General features: G+C 39.5%; 1 protein-coding gene and 1 long non-coding RNA gene across 7 annotated transcripts in view; one reads left to right on the top strand and one right to left on the bottom strand.

Annotated features, from left to right (window-relative positions):
* Nucleotides 1-26,037, top strand: part of LOC121908226 (cadherin-18-like) — a 211,346-nt gene that overhangs the window by 163,679 nt on the left and 21,630 nt on the right. For 3 of the 5 annotated variants that reach the window (XM_042428079.1, XM_042428080.1, XM_042428087.1), the window contains 2 exons: nucleotides 8,450-8,574; nucleotides 18,143-18,257. In XM_042428079.1, the coding sequence (XP_042284013.1) occupies nucleotides 8,450-8,574; nucleotides 18,143-18,257 (240 nt within the window). Of the gene's footprint in view, nucleotides 1-8,449; nucleotides 8,575-9,089; nucleotides 9,511-18,142; nucleotides 18,258-26,037 lie in introns of those variants that run through there. The other 2 variants (XM_042428081.1, XM_042428086.1) reach the window with 2 other exon arrangements.
* Nucleotides 23,110-24,701, bottom strand: LOC121908227. Of its 2 annotated transcripts, none has more exons than XR_006099191.1 (3): nucleotides 24,080-24,701; nucleotides 23,748-23,924; nucleotides 23,110-23,313 (listed from the first exon to the last, which is right to left on the bottom strand). It is a non-coding gene; the product is annotated as an uncharacterized LOC121908227 (long non-coding RNA). The 2 variants fall into 2 exon arrangements; XR_006099190.1 differs by having other exon boundaries at nucleotides 24,092-24,701.

Raw genomic sequence — 26,037 nt, 5'->3', positions numbered from 1 at the left:
GTCTTTCTTGATCACAGTATAATCTATGCTTGCATGCATAATAGCCTCCTCAGCCAGCTGGTAAAAATATGTGCATATATCGGCATCAGCAATCGGCCACAATGAGTTGGAAATATCAGCATATTGGATATCGGCAAAAATCCAATGTCGTGCATCCCTAGTTAAAAGTCTTTACATTCCTAAAAAAAAACTTGATGAAAATTAGGAAATTAATTTGTTTTACACACAACTCATCAAGGGTTTTCAATTTACTAATTGAAATTCAAGAGAATGGGCACAAAACTTGCATGACTTTTATGACACAGGTGTGAGCAAGGCAGCCATGTCTCACCCTGCAGAAAATTCTCATCCTCACACTGTTGAGATTTGATGTTTTGCCATGACAGAGGAAGTTGCTATAACTTTATTGTAAATGCTCCAGTCTGCACCAAACTTTACATGTTTGATAAGACTCCCGGCCTGAACACGTGTACATGACAATGTTCCATCAGTGATGCAAACTGGCTGAATAGCACCCCCTACGAAATTTCAGTAAAGCAGCCCCAACAGCGGGCAAAATAGTGGACAAAGAAAGTGATGTTTATCTCCTTCTTGCACTGTCTGAGAACAGCGAGGGTCTGAAGACATCTACATGCCCGTCACAGAAGCCCTTTGATTGCTCAGCGGCCCGAAGTGCGCAAGGCCGCGAAGGCCCGTTCCAACGCTGCTTGCAGCTTTAATTATTATTATTATTATTATTGTTCAGACCTTGAAGGCCACAGTTTTAAATTGCCATGAGCTGGAATGAACTAAAGCATGAAACTTAACCCAATAACTGGAGATGACGTGCATGTACTTCCCAAGAAATATGACCCCAATTGGCCAGATGGTGGCACTGTAATTAATGCCCAAAAATTCAATTTTGGAAAGGCCACGCCACTCACACCATAAGGCCATGCCATGCATACAATAAGTCCAATTGACTTGAAATTTTACACATAAGTCCAGCTCAATTTGCTGTACAAAATGCCTCTTGGTCTGCCAGGATGGATTTTTTACTAATATGCATGTGAAAAACAGTAATGTGACATCTACTTTTGGATTTTCACTTGATCAACACCAAATTTGGTATATACCCTTGGGGGACTGAGATATACATTCTATTATAGATGAGCAAGAACGGTCCAAAAACATGGCCACCATAAACCAAAATATATATCTTCGCAGGGCAGGGCTTAGAGAATATTGGCCATAACTCATTAACAATTTGTCCAGTCATCATAAATCTTGGTACATAACTTCAGTCTGCCATTGTGAATAGGTTTACTGAAATGCCACAGACATGTATCTGAAAATCTGGTGCACAGAATTTCGTCACAATTGGTGTGTATGCTCTGGGAGCAAATTTTAACCAAAATCTGAAGTGCCATATTGATTGGTGCAAATGGGCATGGACGAGTTTCATTCAAATCCAATGAAGGGGGGATGAAGGGCAGAACTTTGAGTGTGCCATTATTGAAATGCTGCAAGGCTTTCTGATGATGAAACAAGGTGTGAATGCTCTCCTTAAACAGAATTAAACTAGCTGAAGTGACTTTGTTCAACTTTGTGAAGCCTGAAACCTGATCATTGTGTTCGCTGCTTTAATTTTCAACAATTGAGCTGCTTTCTTCTGTTGAGCACAAAAGGGTTTGAACCCGCGAATTGCCGCTTGCTCTGCTAACATGTTAAGCTGAAATGGTTAATGTGGTTAACTTTACCTGCTAAACATCAGCATGTTAACAATGTCATTGTGAGCATGCTAACACATTTAGGTCAAAGCACAACTGCGCCCAAATGTAGCCTCACATTTCTGCTAGCATGGCTTTACACTGTCTGGCATGGACAACACAGAGACAGGGCTAACAACTAACTTAATGTACTATTCTGTTGGAGGATTGAAGTAGTTTGAGTTTAGAACTAAATAATCCTCACAGCCCATCTTTCTTCATATTAACATTTCATATTCAGCGTTATGGCTCCAAGACTCATGGTTCTTTAATTTGCTTTAGATTCCATGTCTTTGACCTTCTTTCATTTCAGTGGACCTTAATTATCTTTCATAAATTCATACTGTTTCTCTATTTCAAAACACATGGTTAGGACTATTTTCATTGCAGTAGTAGTGATTGGTTTGCATCACAATGGTATGGAAAAGCTGCTCAGTGGCATGAATCATATAACCCTGTGGTTTCAGCCCTCATAACTTAGTTGCCATCCTGTGGTCAAATGTCAACCATCAAACTACAGCATCACAGTTGAGAACAGACTTCATCATTCTTAATGTCATTTCTATAATCATTTTAGTGCATTTGAACTGGTGCACCTTTAAGGCTATGTACCTCTATGAAATTAAATTCTTTTACAGAGGACACTGTCCTCAGCTGGTAATAGTTTTTAGTAACGTTCCTGATTTCTATTTTGACCCAGCGATGACTCATTTTTGCAAATGAGGCCTCTGAGGAAAGAAGGGTGTTTTCTTTTTCTTAGAGAGCAGAGACAGAACTAGACAGAGATCTTCTTTTAGTCAAATAATGTATTCAATCATTTCATATTTTACTTAATTTTCATAATTATATATGCTATATTAATTGCATAAGACTGGTAATGAAACATTCATAAGGCTCGAATATACAGTTGAAAACTTTTCACTGCCAACAGACTAATCGAAAGCTCCTCACAGAAATGTGAGAGATACAGCACAGGGTGAACTTTTATCAAATATGAAGATATTATTATCTTCTAGTAAGCTTATTATTGCTGTCCATAATCATTGGTCAGCACAAGAATATTAAAACTCATATTATAAGCAGTAAGCTGTGTGCATATTGCCAGTCTCATCAGTGCCTTTATTGTTCTATTACTACAAACAAGGTAAGACGCCTTTAGACTGTGCAACGACGACAGTGTACATTTACTGCATGTCACTGATTGGTTTGTTGGTGAATGTGGGTCATAGCAGCAGTCACACTGTGAGAATTTGGTCTTAAATTTTTGACTTTTTGCCTCGGGCTGTCTTTAGTCACCAAAGCTCCACATCAGCCATCAGTGGACATGTCTCGTGCTTAGGAACACTGGTTTGAATTGACGATCACAGACAGCCTAAAATAAAGGGGCTGTAGGTATAAAGCAGATAGGGAGACACAGCAACTGCTTGATATTTGGCATTCATGTGTCAGTAGTTATGTTTCCATTAAAATATTGTAAGTTTAAAGGGATTTCCTGAAATTTCTGCAAACTCAAATGTAAATTACTCATAGGTCAGGTACATTTAGTTTAGAATATTTCCCTTGGATTGGAATACTGTTAAATGTTCATCTGAGGTTTAATGTCTGAGCTTATTATCAGATGAGGTGGGCTTTGCAAACATTCAAGGCAAATTACGCATACATTTAAGTTATTGGATCACAATTACCTGTTGAAGGGGTTATAATCTTCTCCCTGCTAATACTTATCTGTGAGAGCTTCCTCAAACAGCAGAGCCTTTTTCGGCCAAATCTATCTGTATAACCATTTGCTATAAATGATCAGTAAACAGTCACTAATGCTATGCTCCATTTGAACATACCATAAGTTCAGACAGAGCGCTGACTTTGCGCTTGTATTTGCCGATTCGCTTTAGCAGTCCACAACTCCAGGGGCCAGATGCATAAAACTCTGATTCATGACTAAAACTATGTGTATACACAAAGCCAGAAATATACATACACATTTTTTTCATCAGAATTATAAAATTGTAAAACCGTGCGTTTGCATGGTTCCATTGGCACCTGCACCTGCACCAGCCTTAATAACAACACCTCAATAATAACATCAATTTACATACAAAAACGCTGTCTGCGCCACAAGTTATCAGGCATGGCAATGAAGAGAACAACAAAGAAGAAGCTTAATTTCACCAATTGTAAAATTGAGGCGCTTGTCAGAGAAGTTGAAAAAAAAAAGTGTTATTTGGTGGTCTCAGTTCTGGGATCACAAACAGAAACAAAAATATAGCATGGCAAAACGTAACACAGACTATCAACTCCATAACTTCCGAGCAAAGAACCCTGGAAGAAGTAAAAAAAAGATGGTCGGATTATAAACAGGAGGCAAAAAAGCACATCCGTCTACACAAAGAAAGCCAGAAGGCAACAGGAGGAGGGCCGGCAACCCCTGCTTCATCCAGTATGGATCAAAGCATTGCTTGTATCTTGGGCCACACAGCTTTGTGTGGAATTGTTGGTGACCATGAGGGAGACATAGACGCACAGATGGAACATGGTATATCAATTGATTTATTAAGATGGGTAAATTAAGCTAAGCATATTTTTTTATTAAACAAAATGTTCCATAGATTTGGGTGATGACCACAGTGGCTCCCAAGAGACACAGGAGATTGAGGACGGAGAGGCTGCAAATTGCATTTGGATGTCGGCCTGCTCACCCACATCATATAGGAATCTGATGTATGTCCGACTTAGATTAATAATGCCATCCCACACTGTGGGTATGACATGGATTAATGTTGACTGAGATATCACCGACCTGTCTGCCAACAGCTTCTGAAATTTCCCTTCCCCTGAAGACTGAAAGGAATTTGCGTGGTTTCTTTGGGTCTGGTGGACTCAGTTCCTCACACAGCTCAAGCAGAACAGCCCTTGGAAGCCTAAAGCAGCACGCGAGCCAATTATCATCATTATTCAGAAAATTAGAACAATCTCTGAATACTCTTTCTCGTCTTATGGCTGCATTGGCAAGGTCCTCCAAAAACACCTGAGCTGCCATCCTCGCCATGACCATTATGCACGGCTGTAGCTATTATAACACCCACAGTGTCATCATCTGCTGTGATGTCTTAATTATCAGATAGTTGTCCAAAATTGCAATGATTAGTAGATATTAAAATGGTATCAAAACAGTTTACAGAATGCCTCACAATAAACAATAAGGATACAAGATTATACGATGCTAAAGGAAACACTGAGCACACAAGTGCAATTATTTGCAATACCGTTCATGAATTGTAAAATTATTATTGCTGTGTAAACAGCAAAACTCATAATGATAATAGTGCATGTAAGCTCCATGAAGTTGGTTATTTTGTTTTATGTTAAATTCTGTGTCTCACTTTATTTTGCATTTTCACTTCACTGTATCTAACTTGGCTTGCTCTGGAAGACTGTGTATGTATGGTCAAAAGTATGTGTGAGCTGCGCACATTCTCAGAGCACATTCTGTGTTTATAAATACCAATTTATGTGCAAGAAATGGCGTATGCATGTTTTTTATGTGTATGCATGGTTTTTGTGTGTACTGTAACATTTATGCATCTGGCCCCCGCTCTCCTGAAAGCTAGATTTTAAAAATGCAGGAATAGGAACAGTGGACTTCCTTGGTCATGTTTGTAATCAAGACTTGATCTGGGGCACAGTGTGACAACTGCACAAAGTTGCACTTGATTAAGGTAGTCACTACATATCACCAACAAATATGTCCCCAACAGTTTCATTCATAAATCACTTGAGTACAAATTATCTTTTTTGATTGGGCACCACCTTCCTGCTTAATGAATTCCACTCCTTCCATATTATACCTTGCTCCAATATGGTGTCTATCTAGTCCCAGAGCTTGTTATCCATGGTGGAATGGCGTTCCTGAAGGCAAGCAATATAGGGACACCACTTGACGGACTGATTAGCAAACTCACATGGTGTTCAGACTGGACAGCCTTGTGTATGAACAATTTTTGAATTGCGTGAGAACTGACATTTGATGAACTGATATTATGGTGAACTGAAAGCAGTGTTGCCTACTTACGTATTTTCTCACTAGATGTGTCTTTAAGGATCCCTTCAGGGACTTTTTTTAGGCAGACATTTCTCATCTCCCTCGGACAGAATTGCCAATATTCCTCTGTAATGTGCACTCATCCTGCTCACAGCTTTCTGATCTGACTGTGTTCAGTGAGTGGGAGAGAGCAGCAGCATGTTCAGCCAACTAATTATTCACCTGGAATTACAGGTAGATTAAGTTGCATATTGATGAGATGATAAATGGACTGTAATTGTATAGCACCTTTCTAGTCTTCCGACCATTCAAAGCGCTTTTATACTACGAATCACATTCACCCATTCACACACTGAATGGGTACAGGGGCTACCATGCAAGGTCCCAACCTGCCCATCAGAGGAAACTAACCATTCACACACATTCATACACTGATGGCACAGCCATCAGGAGCAATTTGGGGTTAAGTATCTTGCCCAAGGACACATCGGCATGTGGACTGGAGGAGCCGGGAATCAAACCGCCAATGTTCCGATTAGTGGACGGGTCGCTCTACCTCCTGAGCCACAGCCGATGAGATAGTGACTTCTAGTGGCTTTTTGAGCTGGCTACAGCAACTTTCCTTTGACAATGGTTGGCAAGACTAGTGTTTCTAGCTCTAGTGTTGGCAACGTCAGCTTGAATCATCACTTAGGTCCAGACTGAAATACCTCGACAACTGTTGGATGGATTGCCATGATCTTTGTACCGACATTCATGTTGACATTTTTGGTTCAGGGTAAAGTGCCTCAACTACTGTTGGATGATTATAAAATTGAGACATCTACACATTCATGTTTTGTACGAAATTGTAATAACTTTGGTGATCCAATGACTTTTCCTCTAGTGCCACCATTAGTTTAACATTTTAATTTCACCAATACTTTAGTTTATGACAAAACACCTGCTAAACTCATGACATCCCCATCAGCCTCAGCTGTGGCCTACTATGTTTTTAATGCTAATTAGGGTTCAAACCCTGAAAGGGTTAGAGCCTTTCTGTGTTTGTCCCAGTTTATAATAATAATAATAATAATAATAATAATAATAATAATAATTATTATTATTATTATTATTATTATTATTATTATTATTATTATTATTATTATGGTTCAGACCTTGAAGGCCACAGTTTTAAATTGCCATGAGCTGGAATGAACTAAAGCATGAAACTTAACCCAATAACTGGAGATGACGTGCATGTACTTCCCAAGAAATATGACCCCAATTGGCCAGATGGTGGCACTGTAATTAATGCCCAAAAATTCAATTTTGGAAAGGCCACGCCACTCACGCCATAAGGCCATGCCATGCATACAATAAGTCCAATTGACTTGAAATTTTACACATAAGTCCAGCTCAATTTGCTGTACAAAATGCCTCTTGGTCTGACAGGATGGATTTTTTACTAATATGCATAATGTGAAAAACAGTAATGTGACATCTACTTTTGGATTTTCACTTGATCAACACCAAATTTGGTATATGCCCTTGGGGGACTGAGATATACATTCTGTTAAAGATGAGCAAGAACAGTCCGAAAACATGGCCACCATCAACCAAAATATCTTCGCAGGGCAGGGCTTAGAGAATATTGGCCATAACTCATTAACAATTTGTCCAGTCATCATAAATCTCGGTACATAACTTCAGTCTGCCATTGTGAATAGGTTTACTGAAATACCACAAACATGTATCTGAAAACCTGGTGCACAGAATTTTGCCACGATTGGTGTGTATGCTCTGGGAGCAAATATTAACCAAAATCTGAAGTGCCATGTTGATTGATGCAAGTGGGCATGGACGAGTTTCATTCAAATTCAATGAAGGGGGGATGAAGGGCAGAACTTTGAGTGTGCCATTATTGAAATGCTGCAAGGCTTTCTGATGATGAAACAAGGTGTGAATGCTCTCCTTAAACAGAATTAAACTAGCTGAAGTGACTTTGTTCAACTTTGTGAAGCCTGAAACCTGATCATTGTGTTCGCTGCTTTAATTTTCAACAATTGAGCTGCTTTCTTCTGTTGAGCACAAAAGGGTTTGAACCCGCGAATTGCCGCTTGCTCTGCTAACATGTTAAGCTGAAATGGTTAATGTGGTTAACTTTACCTGCTAAACATCAGCATGTTAACAATGTCATTGTGAGCATGCTAACACATTTAGGTCAAAGCACAACTGCGCCCAAATGTAGCCTCTCATTTCTGCTAGCATGGCTTTACACTGTCTGGCATGGACAACACAGAGACAAGGCTAACATCCCTAAAACTTAAAAAAGACTAACTTAATGTACTATTCTGTTGGAGGATTGATGTAGTTCATCTGAGATACTGCACAATAATAGAATACAGTAAACTGTAGGTTGTTGATCCATGTAGTTACTTCCAGGCTCCAAGAGGCCTCAACTCAACTGTCTTATAAGTGATAGGCCTAATGAAATATGACACCATTGCCGTTAAGAATGCTGTTACTGATGCACACTTGCAATTTGTAAATTTGCTGAGCAAAAACAAAAAACAATAAAAAACAAAGATTTTTAGATTGCTAAAAAAATGAACCTGAAAATACAATTTCTGAAATACAGTACGCCCAACTATGACCTGTTTTTTCATGTTTTTACTTGCAGATAACCCACGTATGGTGAGTCACGTCCCAGTCACCATCCAGGTCCTGGACATCAACGACAACATTCCATCTATCTCTGGGGGAAACAACGCCATCATAGTATGTGACAGCACCAAAACTGGACAGGTGGGTTGCTAACACTCCAGCCAACGACCATTGATATTCTTAACAAAGAAAGTGAGTCTGTGTTTAGTTTCTAACTGCTGCTGCAACTAGATGATGATTTCATGGCCTGAAAATTAGAACTTCTACACTAACTAACTTAAAATGTTTGCATTTCTCTTTGTGGACTGGTATATGGAAATTCAAATAAACAAATGAGAAAAAAATCCTGAATATTCAAAAATACACTGGAGGCATATAGTGCAGTGGCACGCTGTTGACATCTGTAGTACACCTTGAACAGACCATGAGGTCTCACAACATTAGAACCTCACATCATGCTATAAGGTTTATACAAAGTGAATATGGATAGCTGCTTTGAACTCTCAAATTCTTTTTTGTTTAGTTTCATTTGATATCTCACCTGAAGACCCAATGTCTTAGCTGTGGTGTGATTGAAATGAGTTGTGGCTTGTAAAGTTCCAGATATTGTTATGCCTTAAAGATAAGATTTTTCTCATACTCTCTGACTTCTGCAGCACCCCAGAGGCAGACACGCTATCATCAAACATGAGAAGAAGTTACAATCACCTGAGTATTCCAATTGAAGAAGCAAATCTGAGGCGTTGACAAGTGTCATAACTTAAATTTGGACAGTGGTTAATTAAAGTAACTATAATAGATACATGTTGTTTGAAATGACCATTTACTACTGTATAAATGTTACCACTGCATATTGTAATTCGCAGTAGTCCACCACATCTCCACCGCAGACATTAGCATGCTAGAATATTAGCTACAGCAGCTTAGCTACTTTTGAGCGTGTATCTAGGCAGTGTCACCATATGGGGGTTGGGATTTCACACAATGTTTGCAATGAATACTGGATATACTGTACTAGAATATTTGAGAATGAAACTTCATTTTTGACCTTGGGGCAACAGTAGACAAAACAATGATAACTAAACATCCACTTACTAGCATTTTTCCATAAACTTGTTATCACATGTCTGTGACATGTCACGCTGCACTGGGTGACATGTTCCTTCGTCACCATGAATACACACTGTAGTTTATTTTGACTCAATCCCACACAAACCGTCCTGCTGCCAGAGATACTCACTAGAGCTCAGTTGGTGGATTTATCTGCCACTGAATATGGTCCCCAACAAATACATTATTTCCTCCTGTTTAAGTAACATTTTATAAAAACTACAATAACCAGCAGTTTTAGGAAATTACTGAACCTTTATTAAAAGATGAAAATATGTATTTGTGAGCTGTTAAAAAGATCTTCAGTTGGAACCAATGGGATTGGGGCTGAGAGCAACAAGCAACCTAGGAAAGCCAGAAAGTATCAAGAGGCAGACTAACACATTGTTGGTTTTGGTGTTTTTATGGGATTTGTTGACAATACATAAAATATGGAATCCCACCAGACTTGTACTTCAAATCAAATATTGCTATACCATCTACATCACAGAAATCTTGCTTAAGATTTGGGTTTAAGTTATTATTACAGTATGCTTACAACTAGCCAGCAGTATGCAACTAGCTTCAGTATGCTTGGTCTGCAGAAAAAAACAAACAAACAAAAAAAAAAAACATTCTCACAGAACTCAATGGCCAAAGCATGTGCAAATTAAATCTTACAATGCAAACATGACCCCAGGTTCTGCTTGCAAACACAAATACTGTACATACACCACTGATCACATGCATAAAAAGACATTCATCTTCTCTCTCACACACACATGCTGGCACACACATACATTCATGTTGATCTGTAGCCTTTTTGTTGTGCGTTTGACACCATCAGCGGGGGATTTATCAGCTGAGCTGCAGACTTTGCAGCTTCTTGAACCCATAAATTATTCAGACTGCAGAGCTCGCTGATGCTTCCGCTGCTGGGCCAGATAGCAGCAGAGACAATCATATTAAACCCAAACACGGGCCTGCCTCACTGCCTCCCCTATCACCTCCTATTCCTCCCCCCTCCACCACCACACTGCCAGCCTCTCTGCTCCACAGCGGGGCCAATTCTGAACCAGCAATGATAAAAGCACTTTTTTTTTTCATAAAGCACAAAGGCGCAGATCTGCATCACAGCAATGGCTGTCCTCATGTGTACATTCACACACACACAGATCACACATCACACACACTCCCTCTGTGTTATTATATATATCTTTCTCTCTTATCTTTTCCCCACTTTCTCTGGTTTTTATGCAAAATTAAGCTCAAGTGAGTGTTTGTGTGCATGTATGAGTGTGTAATCATTTAGCTTAGCTTCAGGCAACAGACAACACATGCTAGCACAGTCAGTGTAGACTTTTTATCTTGCTGGCATTGCAATAAATCGACACTAAGAAATTTCCATGCATGGCACGTCAATCTGGCGTGACAAATTTTTTTTTTTCTGCTACATTTGGTGACACAGTTGTGTTTTAAATTTGCATAATTGATTGCAAAACGATGAGACTAGCTGTTTAGGTTGTGGGGCATACAATACATGTAATACTGATTTCTTGTTTGCTGTGTTAAGAGCGTGAAAACCAGTGGCAGATATGAGCCTCAGGGCTTAGAATACACTGCAACACTTGACATTTTTACTTGTTTTTGCATGTGTGCTGCTGAGAAAGAAGTCAATGATCCCTATTGGTGATTACAGTGTGGAATTGCAATAGATTTCCGTCATTGCTAACAAATTGCTGATTTTGGAGGACAAGTAATCTGGAGGGAACATTTGGTAAATACAGAGGATCACATTTTTATGCCACTACTTTGATATAAAGACAATCTGGAACTAATTATATTTGTGAGCAACCCTCTCTTTTCCCCTGATGTCATGTGGGAAAAGACGACTCAAGGAGCTGTATTCAGATTTTGGGATTTAAGTCAAGAAGCTTCGGTTGAGAAGTTAAGTCAGAACATAATCAGGGACAGTTATCCGTATTCAGACTTGTGCTGCAAAGGTGCTTATGTTGATTTCTGGGTAAAACCTCCAGATTATTGAAATCACCTGCAGCCAGTCCACTCCTGCCTGAGGCTGACAGGTTTTGCTTGTGTTGAACTTTCTGGGAAAGACAATTTTGATGTGTCTAACATCTATTATCTATTTGCAACAAATAGTAGCCTTTAGTATAAAAGATGAAATTATGGAAAAAAACAGATTGATAAAGCAGATGCCAGTTATATGTGTGATGTAATGTGTTTTGTTTGCTGTAATACAAAGAACTCTCAGAGCAAGGGACACAACATCGTAGAAAATGAAGAAATAAAAGTTGGATAGAATGAAAAATAAGATAAAAAATAACCATTTAGTATGTATTGAGACTGACTGTAATGAAAAAGTTTCTTTCTCATGATAATTTGCTGTCAACTGCAGAATTTGACTTCCTACCAACGGTACGGCATCTGTTGCCACCAAGCAGCAACTACCACAGCTTGAGGCTAAAGCCAATGCACAAGTACCTTAACACCAGTACTGCCAAAATATTCATGTCCCCCAGTCTTTGACTTTTCCTAAAATAATGTTGTGTAGCATCCCCTATTGTTAAAAATAGTGAAGATGAATCCAGATTAAAAACACAAGCATTTATACCTGTAAACACCGCTGGGTAAAATTTACCCATATATGAAATGCATTTATGGTGGTTTATGTTTAAACATTTTAAGTTGCTAAGCAACGTCATTCCTAGTGTGTGATCTAACAACTACTTCAAGTCACGATTAAATTATAAAAAGAACAGAGGAGAATCACCTGAAAAAACCTCTGCCAAGTGCCTGAAGGAAAATGCACAGACCAAATGTGCAGCGCTCAGTGTTCCCAGTAATCTAGCGTTAGCTAGGGGCCAAGGCATGTTTCCACAGCATGAAAGGTAACACTGCACACTCCTTATTTGGAGGGTCCTGGCTCCAAACAGAAAAGATGGCACTGAACATAAGCAGGAACTGTGGGCTTCAAACTGTCACCAACAGGTGACATCAAACCTTGCTAAATCCATCTTTATATACAGTCTATGGTTGCCACATTAAGCCTTGATTACTGCACGTAGTGGAACAACAAAGTTCACCTGAGATTCCTACGAAATAGTCCTGGAAGCTTGGGGTTACATAGGGAGTACTTGCAGGTGCTAGTTAAAGACAAAGCGATTTTTTTTTTTTCTGGTACTAATCCTGTGTTCATGTGTTACTTGTTATCTCTTGTTATGTGTCAAATATATGTTAAAAAAAGAAGAATAAAAAAAGACATCCACCCTTTTTATAGAATTTTCACCTATTTGGCATACCCAAATGGAAAAGCTTATAACAGAGGAACTGTAAGGCCATGATGCATGTATTAGGCTTCATTTGACAAGTGACATCTTCTAGTTTCTGGAAATGTGTTTGTTTAGCATCTGGTTTAAAACACAAACAAAACTACATCAGTTCAAATAAGGCTTTATTCCAGAACTATGCAGAACACCATATACCTTCTACATCTTGTCAACCTGTATAAAATTCCAGACCTCTAGGCGTAAACTTATGGGAGCTCAGGAGTTTTTAGTTTGTGGTGTCACTGGTGTCCCTGAACCTCTCCAGTCATCTCCAATTGGCCAAATTGTGCCAATTGCTTTGACTCATTACTGTGTGATGCTACCACTTACAACTGGCTAAGGCGGGTTGCCGGCGACCCGGTGGATGTTAAAAAGTTAAGAGTATTTTTCTGTCCAAATCTTCCTGTCAAATGCTTTCGTATGTCTGATATGTATACATGCCTAAACAAAAATCAGCCTTATGTGACAAACATCATCCAATTTTCATGAAATTAACATCTTCACATGATATAAAGCAACATGACCTATAATTAGTGGGTGTTCTCTAGCGCCAAATAGTGAACGCAGGAAGTGATAGTTATCTCCTACATGCAATGTCCAATATTCATGAAAATGTATATCCATGTCAGTTGCCATCTGGTTAATGTATTGCTGTACTGATATTTCACTTATGTAGTATAGCCTACGGGCAACAGGAAGTGAGGCATAAATGACACATAGTCCATCAAATGTATAGACAATTATCAATATGTCACGAGAAGAACTGAGGGTTAATTTGCATGGTTGACTGCTTATTTAGCCCCATAACAGTATATATCATGAATAATAATCATGAATAATAATCATACAACAGTCATTTAGTTTAACAGTCAACAGTTTTTTGTCATTTATTACAATTAAGATGTACCATTTTCCAACAAGTAGCAGTTTTCCAGGAGTATAAGGGCATTTTCACCTCCCTTGTTTAGTTCAGTTGAATAGAATCCTGGAACGTTTACCCTCCTTGGTGCGGTTCGTTGGGGCAGGTGTGAACACAGCATGTGTGTGGACCAAAACAACCAGACTGAATCCTCATTGAAGAGGTAGTCTCGGCCCAGTTACAAACAAACAGACTCTGGTATGGTTTTTTTATTCATTTATTTGGAGAGAGAGAGAGTGTGTGTCAGTAAATGCAAGTGTCCGTAATACTATATGCTGGAGTGTGTGTGTGTTTGCTTGCACATGTGTCAGTGTCCCAGGTGTCAGTTATATATGGGGGGATGCTGACATGAAACTGTAGCAGGACAAATTAAACTGTGGCGGCCCATGACAGGGAAACCCAGATGTTCTCTGCCTTGAGGTGAATTCAATTGTGCCATTCTGCTCGCATATTTTGGCTTGGTATATGGCCCAAACCACGACAGCAGTTATGAAGAAATGCCAATTCTGCTGATGGTCCATTTTGGATAGCCAACTGTGCTTTCTCCCCTCACCAACCCCACAAGATTTCTGACCAATGAATGGAGTGACAGCTCTCACATGGCTTTGGTGATACATTTTAGTTTGCTTGAATTTCTGCCATGTGAAACCAAACTGACCCAAAGTGAAAATGCAACAAAGCAGCAACTCATCCACTGATTCGGACCAAAGCAAACAGACTATAGGTGTGAAAACGCACCAACCATCCATTTCATGGGCTCTTTAAGTTCATGTCATTTTTAACAATAATATGAAAGGTTGTGACAGAACAATGTTTATGACTAAAATCTTGATGATCTGTTCTGACAATATTTGATTGGATTGGATTGATAGAATTTGTTGGAGGATTAATTTGTAGGATTAATTATTACTCGTATACCAGTACAGATCACTTGATGCATGGTCTTATTTCAATACATAGTTAAATAATGCAAAGTGTTTTGATTGTTTTAGAAGATACCCTGAAGTTTTTGACCACTGATAGTGTTAGTGGGTCATTCTCAAGCGTGCTTACAAGGATGAAAACGAACATTAAGTGATGTGATACACATTCCTGTCTATGGTTTGTTTTTTGTTTTTATTTTTTTACACTATTTCACTGGTGACTATGACACACCAAGAAACCACCAGGAAAATTCAAGAAAAAAAGAGGACTGCTAACCACCGTAAATGACACACATGTTCCAAAATATTGAAAAAATGGCTTTGGAAAGGTACAAATGCATTGCATTGGCCTGACTGCATGCAGTCAGGTCAATAACAGTTACAGTACCAGTTATACTGGAGAAGCAAGTGTTAGAAATGGACCCTCTGGCTTTGTTCTGAGGCTCTGATGGATTTTTAACAAGCATCTCCTGGGTCTGGTAACAGGATGGAATGTATTGTTGCAGATGAGCACAAACATCTGGCATTTCACGGTGTGGTTCTGTCTCTTGCTTTAATGTCAAGGAAACTACTACATTTTACTCTGGAGTTAGCTTCAAACCACCCATTTACACATTTGTAAATTAAAACCGTTAAAAATTAAATTGAATTAATTGGGTCTTTGCATGTCAAAGAGAATCATTATACTTTCCATGTAATACAAAAGGAAAGATTATGTTGTTATATTTTATTGCCTGTACCCCAAACTGAAGAAAAATAAACTGGTATTCATACACAGCATGGGATTACACTGCAGTATCAATTATGTATCAGCATTAAACAAGAGTTACCATGTACATCACAGCAAATCTCTATGTACTATATGTACATATATGGATTTATTGCATTTTTGTTTTTATTTTGACAGCTTTGTGTATATACTTTCAGACTTTCCCACACATACATTAATCATTTAACATTATATTGTTAAATCACTATCAAGAGTTAAAGAACCAGTGTGTAAGATTTAGTGGCATCTAGCGGTGAGGTTGCAGATTGCAACCAACTGAATGCCCCGCCCCCTCCCCCTCCACTTCCACTTCCAAGCGTGTATGAGAACCTATGATGGCTGCAAAACTTGCAAAACATGGAGCAACATGGGGGCCTACGTGGAAGAGACCTGCTCTCTATGTAGATATAAAGGGCTCATTGTAAGGTAACGTAAACACAACAATTCTTATTTTCAGGTCTAATTAAAACATACTTCATTTCAAGTCACGAAATTCTACACACTGCACCTTTAACTCATTCAAGGGCACTAATTATGTAAATTGAGAGCAAAAATGAATCATTTGTGTTCACCTACTGTTCATTTGAGAGCATGATCCATGCACACTAATTAGTTTTTTCTCCCTTCATGACACTAGATTGTCTCTGTAAATTAATATTTTTGCTATGACTGTAATCTTGATGTGATAGGTCAAAACAACAGTCCATAAAACCTGAAGTTATGATGGTGAAACTATGTGTGCAAGGGTGTTTTATTATTTCATTTGTTCTGTGTCTGTGTTAGAGAAATAATTCACTTTGCCTTGACGTATGCTCTATGCATCAAATCTATGCCAGGTATGCTGTGCTCCCATGGCTTTCCCTCCAGTCATCAGACCTCAACCCAATGAACAGGCAGGGCTGCAATACCAAGACAAACACAAACAAATATGTAACCAGACAGTGAGTTTCCTGACACATATACAGTACATACTGTATACTGTAAATATGTAGCAGGACACTTGGGGCCTGTACCACAAAGTAAGCCAGCTATCTTTGGGCTTAACTCAAGTGTTCCGGTATCACAAAGTTGCTTCACTGCTCTGGAGCAGAGGACCGGATTAAAACCTGCCAACTGCCCGACAACTGACCAATCAGATCAGTGGAAAACATCTCTGGAGTGACAGCTGACAATGTCAGTGATTTACACCATGATTCAATCACTGCAGCCCAGGATAACATGAGACACCTGTGTGATGATAACTGGAAATCAAAACTAAAGTTTCTGTTGTCTTCTATTACAAAAGTAATACACACACTGCTAATATCCCATCATTATAATGCAACCATTCGGTCAGATAGACCTCATCGGGCATTCTAAATTGTTTATAACACATGGCAATGTAGTATGTTATAAACAATTTATTAAATGTGTAGCAGACATAATGACAATTTCAGGGTGTAATGTCTAATGTACAGCATTCATCAACAATTAGAACTTATCCTAGGAAGACATATTGTTATATTACAACTGCAGTACACTATATTTGTCTATTTATACAGCAGCAAATGCTTATAGGTGCCCACAGGAGTTACAGTTGTTGACTGCATTCATATACTCTTACATCTGCTAACAGCTACATAATAGTGTTAAGTGTTACCTAATAATCTTACCAATGCATTCTGGGGCTTTGTGTGTCAAACAAGCTGGTTGGTTTATCTAACTTCTGGGAGGTGGGTTCAAAACAGAAAAGGAAAAACACATTCATGTTATGGCTAAATTCATGCAAGGATCAGAAAAAATGTTTCTGAACTATCTTGTACCTGTGCACATTGTTTAGATGCAACATAGAGAAGCATTTTATAACCCCTATCCTTTAACATTATACATCTGCCAAACGTTACAGCTAACAGTGAAATATGAGTAAGTATTAACTCACCAGGAAAGAAAAACTCACCAGCAGCTCCACAAAATGCTAAAAACTTCCATGTCTGGTTATAAAATGTGTTTATACCAGTTTGCTTTGTAGTTTTGGCCACTGCATGTAAATATACAGAACACTACATGTTCTCTCAACTCTAATTAGCTGATTAATGACCTTTTAATCACATGGCAATACCCAGGTAAACAATATGTAGCCATTCAGAACAGAACTATTGCATCAGGGTATAAGGATAAGAAAACTAAAGAGAAAAGAAACAAAAATAATCATTAGGGTGATTAACTGATAATCTTTCTTGGAATTGATGGCAAGATTAACACAATTTGATAGTTTTGAGTTTCCTGTAGCTTTAATTGTCTGATTGCTTTGGGAGTAAAACCATTTTAGAAAACTAGATTAAATGCCAAGTAAGGTTGTGGTTTGTGATAATAATGAATATCCGTGTGGTGTGTAAACAGGAAGTCACGGCCAATTAACTTGATATTGTGTGTAATGGATTGTAAGGAATTGCAAGAGATCAGACTGGGTCATTGACTTGATGTCATCTAAGAGTGTGCACACTGGAGAAATAAAACAAACTACATTATTTTCAGCCTCTTTCTTTCATTAGAATCTTTCTATCTTTAGTTCCCAACTTATCCCCTTTCTGAACCCTTTCTTTCTTTCTTACCTGTATATCTTGTCCTCTCTATTGCCTTTGCTCTTTACTTCCTTCATCTCTCTTCTGTCTGTCTCCATCAGGTGATTCAGACCATCCGAGCCGCGGATCTGGACAACTTTGCAAACGGAAGGTTTTCCTTCTATGTGCCTGCTGAGCATCAAGTTAATCCAAATTTCACTGTGAAGGACAATGGAGGTAAGACTCTAATCATTGGACAAGTTATAAAATATAAGTGCAAATATTGTGGTTATATATACATATATTTGACTGTTGTAAAGATACTATGGACCAATAAAAACAGTTGGGGAATACATGTTACATTTTTCAAGCACTGGCAGATGGAAATATGATCAAGCATGCACTAAGAAATGTGACATCACACACACACCAGATGTGGAGTGAACAGCAGTGTATATACTCTAAATTTAATTTCCCACAAAAACTCATTATGTCAGTGCTGTTACAGTTATCAGAAATTGACTACTATAATCTATGTACAATAGTGAATCACAAATACATCTGTTTATTTTTTATGATAAATCATCACAAAGTGCATTTTCCTTTTACACCCACCATTCAGCCTCCTCTGTCATGAAATGTGATTATATTGTAAAAAAATCACTTTCGCTATCACTTTTGGCTGCCACAAATACTGACTTTCCCTGCTGATATCACTGTTTCATCTCATATCATACATGAACAGCTCTGAGTTAGGCTCAGTGAAGCCATGTAACCCAAAGAGAGCTAGACTAAGGCCACATTCAGATCGATATGAGCCCTGTGTGAAAAAATACAACTTTCTTATCCATTTGCCAGTCCAACAGCACAACCGAGGTACTGTAGCAAAAAGCAAGTGCAAATTCCTGCTAGATTACTTGTAATTGTGTAATATGAACACTGTATTTTACTGTTTACTTCGCGATTGTGACGTTGTCACGAGAGTTGTAAAATCCTGCTGTGCAGGTTTTTGGTGTTGACTAAGCCTTCCAAATGCCAGAGCTTTTACTTCAACTGGACTTCCTGGATTGCATTTCATTGTCTCGCAGCATGCCCCACCCAACGCAGGGCTGTTTAACATTCTGGATGCCCACGAAGTTGAACTTGCTTGGTGTTACAGGCCTCAGAACAGTGATAGAGGTTAATGATAAACTGTTTGATAAGATAAATATAATGCAAAACTTGTGGAATGAACAGTACTTTATGTTTAGATCCCTGCCGACACCTGCTTTTGTCCACAGCACGATACAACTTGAACTTGTGAAATCCAGTCTGAAGTGTTAGATTCTAAAGGCGACTGTGCACATCTGTATGAATCAGACTGGATGTTGCTAGTCACCTGGTTGCTGAGCAGCGTATGACTGAACATCAGCTGAATGAAACATTTGATGCCAATGAACAAATGCAAGGACAACTGCCTGAACACCATGCTCCATCTTACACTAGGTACTGGTATAAAAAGATTGTGTTATCAGCATCATAGGATAAGGAAATGCTGTAGATTACTGAGATGCCATTCATAATATCACCAATTTGAATGTATTAAAGGCTCATATTATATCAAGTCTGGTACAGCAGTTCCAGTCCAATTAAATTTGGGGCTAAGAGTTGAGTATAATGAAGCATGGCTCAGTGTTGTACCTGTATCAACACATTCCGTTGGCATCAGTACCACAGCCAAGTGTCTTGTCTCTTTGCTATTTGGTGGAACAGGTATCAGCACCCCCTCCCCACTGCCCCCAGCTTCCCCTCCCCTACTGACATCTGCTTTAATGTCCAAGAGAAAAGCTGTGGTGCTGTTGCCTAGGTTACCCAGCTGCCGGAGTTTTCTGTTTATTTCCTCGTCTCATTTAGCTTTTGATTTTATCTCTCCTGAATAAACGGGAAGGGGGTAGGTCATCCTTTAGTTTTCAGTTATGTGTCAGGTTGTGTGATGTTCTCTGAGCTTTGGTCTTCTGTCTTTTTTATGTGGCTTCACCCATTTCCTCTCTGTTCACAGCGATTCCCCCGCCCCTGGGCTCCTTTATCTCGGTCTCACTTTCTCTCTGTCAAATTCTATTCTCTTCTCCATCTTCTACTGTGTCCTCCATCTCTGCTGATGTAATTGCACTGCTTTCTGTGGTTGACCTGAGACAGATACAGGACTGAGGAGAGTTGACAGCAATCTCAGTAATGAGACACAGTGACAGGTTTCGGACTGGGAGGTTGGACAGCAGTCTGTGAGCCAAATGCCTCAGGCAGTTTGTGTTGTTGTTTACTTGTGCTTCCATAGAACACAGAGCCTGGCTGCCTCACTGCATTGCAGGTGTTTTTTTTTTTCTTTTGGCTCCTGAGCAAACATCATAAGCCTTGTGACTTGATATTATAGCTGAATAAAGATTCAGATTACCATAATATAACATAATGGATTCAGTTAGTTGGGAAAACTCTTCAAAAATCTCAGTTGAGATAGATTGTAATTTTGATTTTATGACATATGGGATTTGTATGTCATTACGGGGCCTATTTTCCTGCAAGCATAAGGCCCGCACATGTCCAAACGCAGTCTTTATGCAATTTTCCTGCGGCGCAAGTCTACTTTTTTTGCATCTGTGCCTGTTTGGTGATTTCCGGGCACCAAAGGAGCGCACTTGCACCAACGTGGGAGGTGAAGCACAGCTGAGGCTGCTATAAAACCTGCTCAGACCACCTTATACTGCACAAGCAGTTTTTGTGGCTTCAGTTGGCAGAGGTGCACGCACACAGACTTCTCCAAAATCACAAAACAACTTTCATTTATATTAAGTTTTGCCCCTTTCAGTTTGCTACATGTTTTTTCAAATACAGCAGATCAAAACACAATTTTATTTTTATTATTAAGATTCTTACCATCCACATGAGCATTATCCGGTGATTCAGAACTCAGACATACATTCTGTTGGATTCTGTTTTCCACAACTTGTAGAATGTCAGATCTTTTCCATGTTATTACAGCTGTCGTCATCACACAGCAGCAGGAATAATGTTTGTTTCATCTACAGTCTCTGATTTGAGAGAGGGACTGTGTATCAGTTTATGTGTGGATGGCAAAGTAAAGGAAATTTCATTAATTATTTAAATCTTCCGACATGGCGATACAGTAATTAAAGCTGGAGTGCAGGAGTTTCGTCTCCACCTTCTGGCAGTGAGAGTAATTACAAAAACACTGTCGACACATGCTTACATTATAGGCTCCGCCTACTCTGTTGCTACTGTTGTGGCTGTAAAACCGTGGATAAATTGTTTTGAGCGTTGCACATCCCCCACGAAATGACTTGTTTCACTATCAGAATTTGATCCATTTGGTCCGACAACATTTGAAAAGTCTAGAAGAGCCACACGATTAAATTATTTTATCACCATTCAAGTTAGCAGAGGGCTAACCGAAGTTAGCTGGCTCGGCTGGTGGAAGTCTCTAGTGTGCACACTCTGCCCATAGAGCATGAGCAGAATGTCAAACCTGACACCAGGTTAAAAACTCTGTACTGTGAAATACATCTTAAAATACAGAGAGATTTATATGGCGATGATAGGCTTAATCAGCATTGTGTGAACTTGTTTGGCAAGGGCTTGAATGTAATGGACATTCATTTAAATGAAGACCTGCCAACCCTGGACAAACTTTTTGAGTACCACTTCAGTGACCTAGATGTGTCAGATGCAAATCACTGCTGTTTGCACAATGAATTATTGTACATCATTTGCATACATGCAGCAGTCAAACAGACTAAAATGTGAGGGATGCACTGATATGGATGTACTTGATACCAATAAAAGAAGATTGTTAAAGATTGTTTACAAAAATATCTGCAGATGCCAATACTGTTAGTTGGTCATTTATGCCTTTTTGTCCATTTGTCTTTCACCTGTCTAAACACAGCTTACAAAGGAACACAATTCACTTATGCTACACACTAACCACCCTGGGGGTGTGGAGTTAGAAAGAAGTGATGTTACCAGACCTATATAGCTCCTCATCTCTGCTGGAGGCTAGCAGCTCCAGGCTATGTAAGCCACTACTAGTATAACACACCTGAATCTGTACAGTTGAGTGAATAAAGTTGGGTTATCTTGTGGGTAATGTAGGCGCCAGGTTTTGACAAGGAAGAAGAAAGTGTGGAACGTGGAATAAAAAAGATGGCATCTGTGGTTCTGCTGCATCGATTTTAATCCTTTTTTAAAAAATTGTCTATAGTGAGTCTGACATGTTATAGAAGTGAAATGCTAAATTGGTGTACCAAGAGCATCAGGTTATTAGCTTATTGGTACAAGTTAAACTACAGAAACAGAATGAACTGGTTCATTATGGTTTGTCTTCTTTTTCCAATCCAGTCTCACGACAGAAATGTAATCTGTAGGTTCGTGTACATGAACACCCAAATTTGGGAGGACAGGAGGACATCCAACCCACAGTGTCATGTCATTTTACACTAGTTGACTGCTAAAATCTACTTTATGATGTTCAAGTTATTTTATGTTCTTAGGTTCGAATTAGGAATGCACCAATCCGATACTGATATCAAATATTGGTCCAAAACTGACTCAAATAGCTGGATCGGGTATAGGTGCCAATGGGGCTCATCTATTATCTAGAAAGGAAGACACACCGGCAGGGCCCCTGGTGTTGTTAGACTCTTTTCTCCCACTGGAGCAGGGTTGCTGCTGTTGTTTCAGCATTGTGAAGCACAAGGCTTAGACAGCACAAAGTGTATGCTAACTTATAAGTTAGTGTAAGTGTGAAGTTGTCTTGGACATTATCTTTAGTAAATAGAAGCTGTCTCGAGGAGCCCTCTAAAAGACCAGCTATTGTAGCTAATCTTGCTAAGAGAAAACCACTTGCGGGTGACCTAAAATGTAACAGGAAAATACCTCCACTTATCACCAAATCAGCTGTATATTTGCTATCTTGAACACACCCCATTCCTCCTGCAAACAAATGCTTTGAATCACTCAGCCATGAATTCATGATTATATTGTATAATTTTAAACAAATAAACATATATATTTTTTACATTCTGTTGAACAATGTTGGGAAAGCAAAGTCAAGTATAATGCTGCCTCACACATAAAAGAAAGATCCCAGTCGCCTCCACAGTGAAACGTACAGCTGTTTAATTAAATACTGGTAATGGATCAGTACTCGGTATTGACGATACCCAAAGTCCAAGTATCAGTATCGGGACTGAAAAAGTCAGATCGGTGCATCCGTTGTTCAAATGCAGGGCCGTGTTTAGACCTTTAGAGGGACAGATGCTCAAAGTTAAAAGGGGGCACATGGAGCAAGATTTTAAAACACCATACACCAACATAATTTATATCATAACCTCTTGAATTATAGCAACCCGTATTCAAACAGAATATAGCTTGGAATATTACAACAAACTGCATCATACTATATCACTGTCCCACATACAATGAAATTGGAGGGGGGGACAATTTTATATGCCGATTGCTGCTTGCAGCTCTCTAGAGAGCCGCTCATCCGAACAACTTCACACTCGACATTGCACTTCCTTGGGTCCTGAGCAATACAACTGCCATGACATTGTTGCGTCCCCTAGCAATCTTAGAGTCTACATGTCATCTGGATGCAAAAGCTAACATGAACATGGCCTCACTGGAGTCAAAGCCCTATACAATGTGTATGGATAAGCCCTAGATTTTACATACCTCAATAGTGCAACTTGAGGTGATGTTGTTCCCTGGAGCAGATAGGCACACTGCATCTGGAGTACATGGAGTATCACCAAGATGAGAGACGCAAACGCACATTTTATGTGGCCATAAAACCAAAGCACAGCCAACCCTCTGGCATGTTCACATCTCCATCTCCAAAAGATCTGAAATCTGAATCGCCAACAACCAACACAAAGTACATAAAGGAGAAGACAAATCAAACATCATGTTACTTTGTTTGTCAATTACTGTTGTTATCACACTGACTGATTATATGACATCTGTGATCTGGCAAACAATCAACAAAGTCTTGTGAGGACTTGTACCTGGAATCTTACCCAATAGATGGATATGTTACTATGTCTGCATGCAGTCACAAAGCCTGGTAAAGAAAGGTGCCAAGTCAAACAAAAAGACTCCAAACAGACTTCAACTCCCATCATGCTCTGCTCAATTCACACCTAGGAGTGAAATCCGGCAGAGTCAAACTCTCGGCTCTCATTGGACGAGACCTTCTGGAAAGGCACGGGATTTCCTCTTCCCAGCCGTGATGTCACTGAGTATAAACACACCACTAACTGTCTGAACTACGCTTCCAGCTGATGTAAGGAAGTAGCTCCCATATGTATGTGACTGTAACTAGGCCATACAATCTCAACCTCACTGGACAAGTGGATATTTCTTTGTGTTCAACTGGATCCAAAGAAGACTGCTGTGCAACCCAGTCCTCTTCCACCTTTCCTGCAGAAGAGAGACGGAGGATAACCTCTATGCTCTGCTCGTCTTTAACTGAGTCGACTCCGCTGTTTCCTCCGCAATGCCGCTGAGGATCAGCTTGCCGTGAACCTGCGGACAGAGTGAGAGGACGGCCCCGTCATCTCGGACCTGAAAGACGGACTGAAACACATCCTACTCGCTTCCTTAAGCAACACAAGTAAGAGGCTTAAGTCTGGGCAGAGATAAGATATTAAAGTTTGTTATTTTCAGCTTCAGTGCTGTATGTTTTCAAGTTAACGGACTGTGAGCCCGGTTGCTGCTGCCGAGGATACTGTGAAGTATTGTTGTTGTTGCTGCTTGTTTAGTTGTGCTTGTCACACTAAACTGATCTGTGTTTGTCCAACTGCCTGGACTGCTTTGTCTTACTTCACCATCGTGTGTCACACTGTGGATTGCATTTTATTTGTTTAAATCAGACCATGGCTGGCATATAAGTACATTCGCATGCCACGTGTCTGTGAAAATAAAAGCAAGCCCCACTCGCTCCTCATGATCGCTGAGATCTTCTGTTCCTCTCCTCTCTACTTGCCCACTTGCATGTACAACCCCCCCCCCAAAAAAAAAGAAAACACGCACCTCTGTTACTGCTGTATATTGTATTGCTATTTATAACCGCTGTTCACTTTTAAGGGGTCATTTAGCTTACCCCTCATGTCCACTGGATGCAGTAAATGAGGGCGTCAGGTCTGCAATTACAATTGATTGCAGTTGGTAACAATAATTATAGCTGAATCCAATTTAGTTTTTCCAAATTAATAGCCCTGGTATAGTGCATGATGGTTCACCAGTATGGCTTCCTTGGACACTCACATGGAATTGAGTTCCAAATGTGCTTTTCCTGCTACGACAAATCAAAATTTCTGTTGTGAAATAAGTCGGTTAGAAATATGGAGGACCAAGTTTAAGTCACGCATGCTGAGAGATGAACAGTGCAGTATTATCATTCATGATAATAACATCAATCTGTCAAAATGTGTCATATCACATTTACGGTTATGTGACGTGTGATTTTAGCACTCAAGGAGTTATTTCAAACCCGACTGAAGCGTCCATTGACACGTAGAGTCGGCGTTTAAGCTATGGTCCACCCAGAGGATATATCCATGTCCCACTGCTGGTGCGGGAGTCGTGTGGCTGCCCACACTCTGTCCAGTCTCAGCCTTTCTGCCTCGGGCTGCATTGCGGACACCACTCCAGTGCCTTCGTTGTTACTACAGACGTACTCTTGAGGCTGCTACATCCAGCCCCTCACTGGTGCTAACACTTAACTCCATTGAAAAAAATGACAATTTAACATAATGATGATTGTGATGGATCTCTTGTTAACTAGTCATTTAAATTACATTTTTACCGAAAAAGTTCACCTTTATGCTGCTGTCAGGTGCACAGAGCGCACTGGTGACACCGGAGTGGCTGCTACACACGCTCCACCTTCTCCAGTCATCTCACCGCCACATTTTCACCACCTGCACTCATATATCGACTGTGTAAATTAGAGAAACACCTG

Source organism: Thunnus maccoyii, chromosome 12 (genome assembly GCF_910596095.1).
Source record: "Thunnus maccoyii chromosome 12, fThuMac1.1, whole genome shotgun sequence".
NCBI classification, from domain to species: domain Eukaryota; kingdom Metazoa; phylum Chordata; class Actinopteri; order Scombriformes; family Scombridae; genus Thunnus; species Thunnus maccoyii.
The sequence above is the reverse complement of the archived record's forward strand: the minus strand, read 5'-3'. Positions and strand labels throughout refer to the sequence as shown.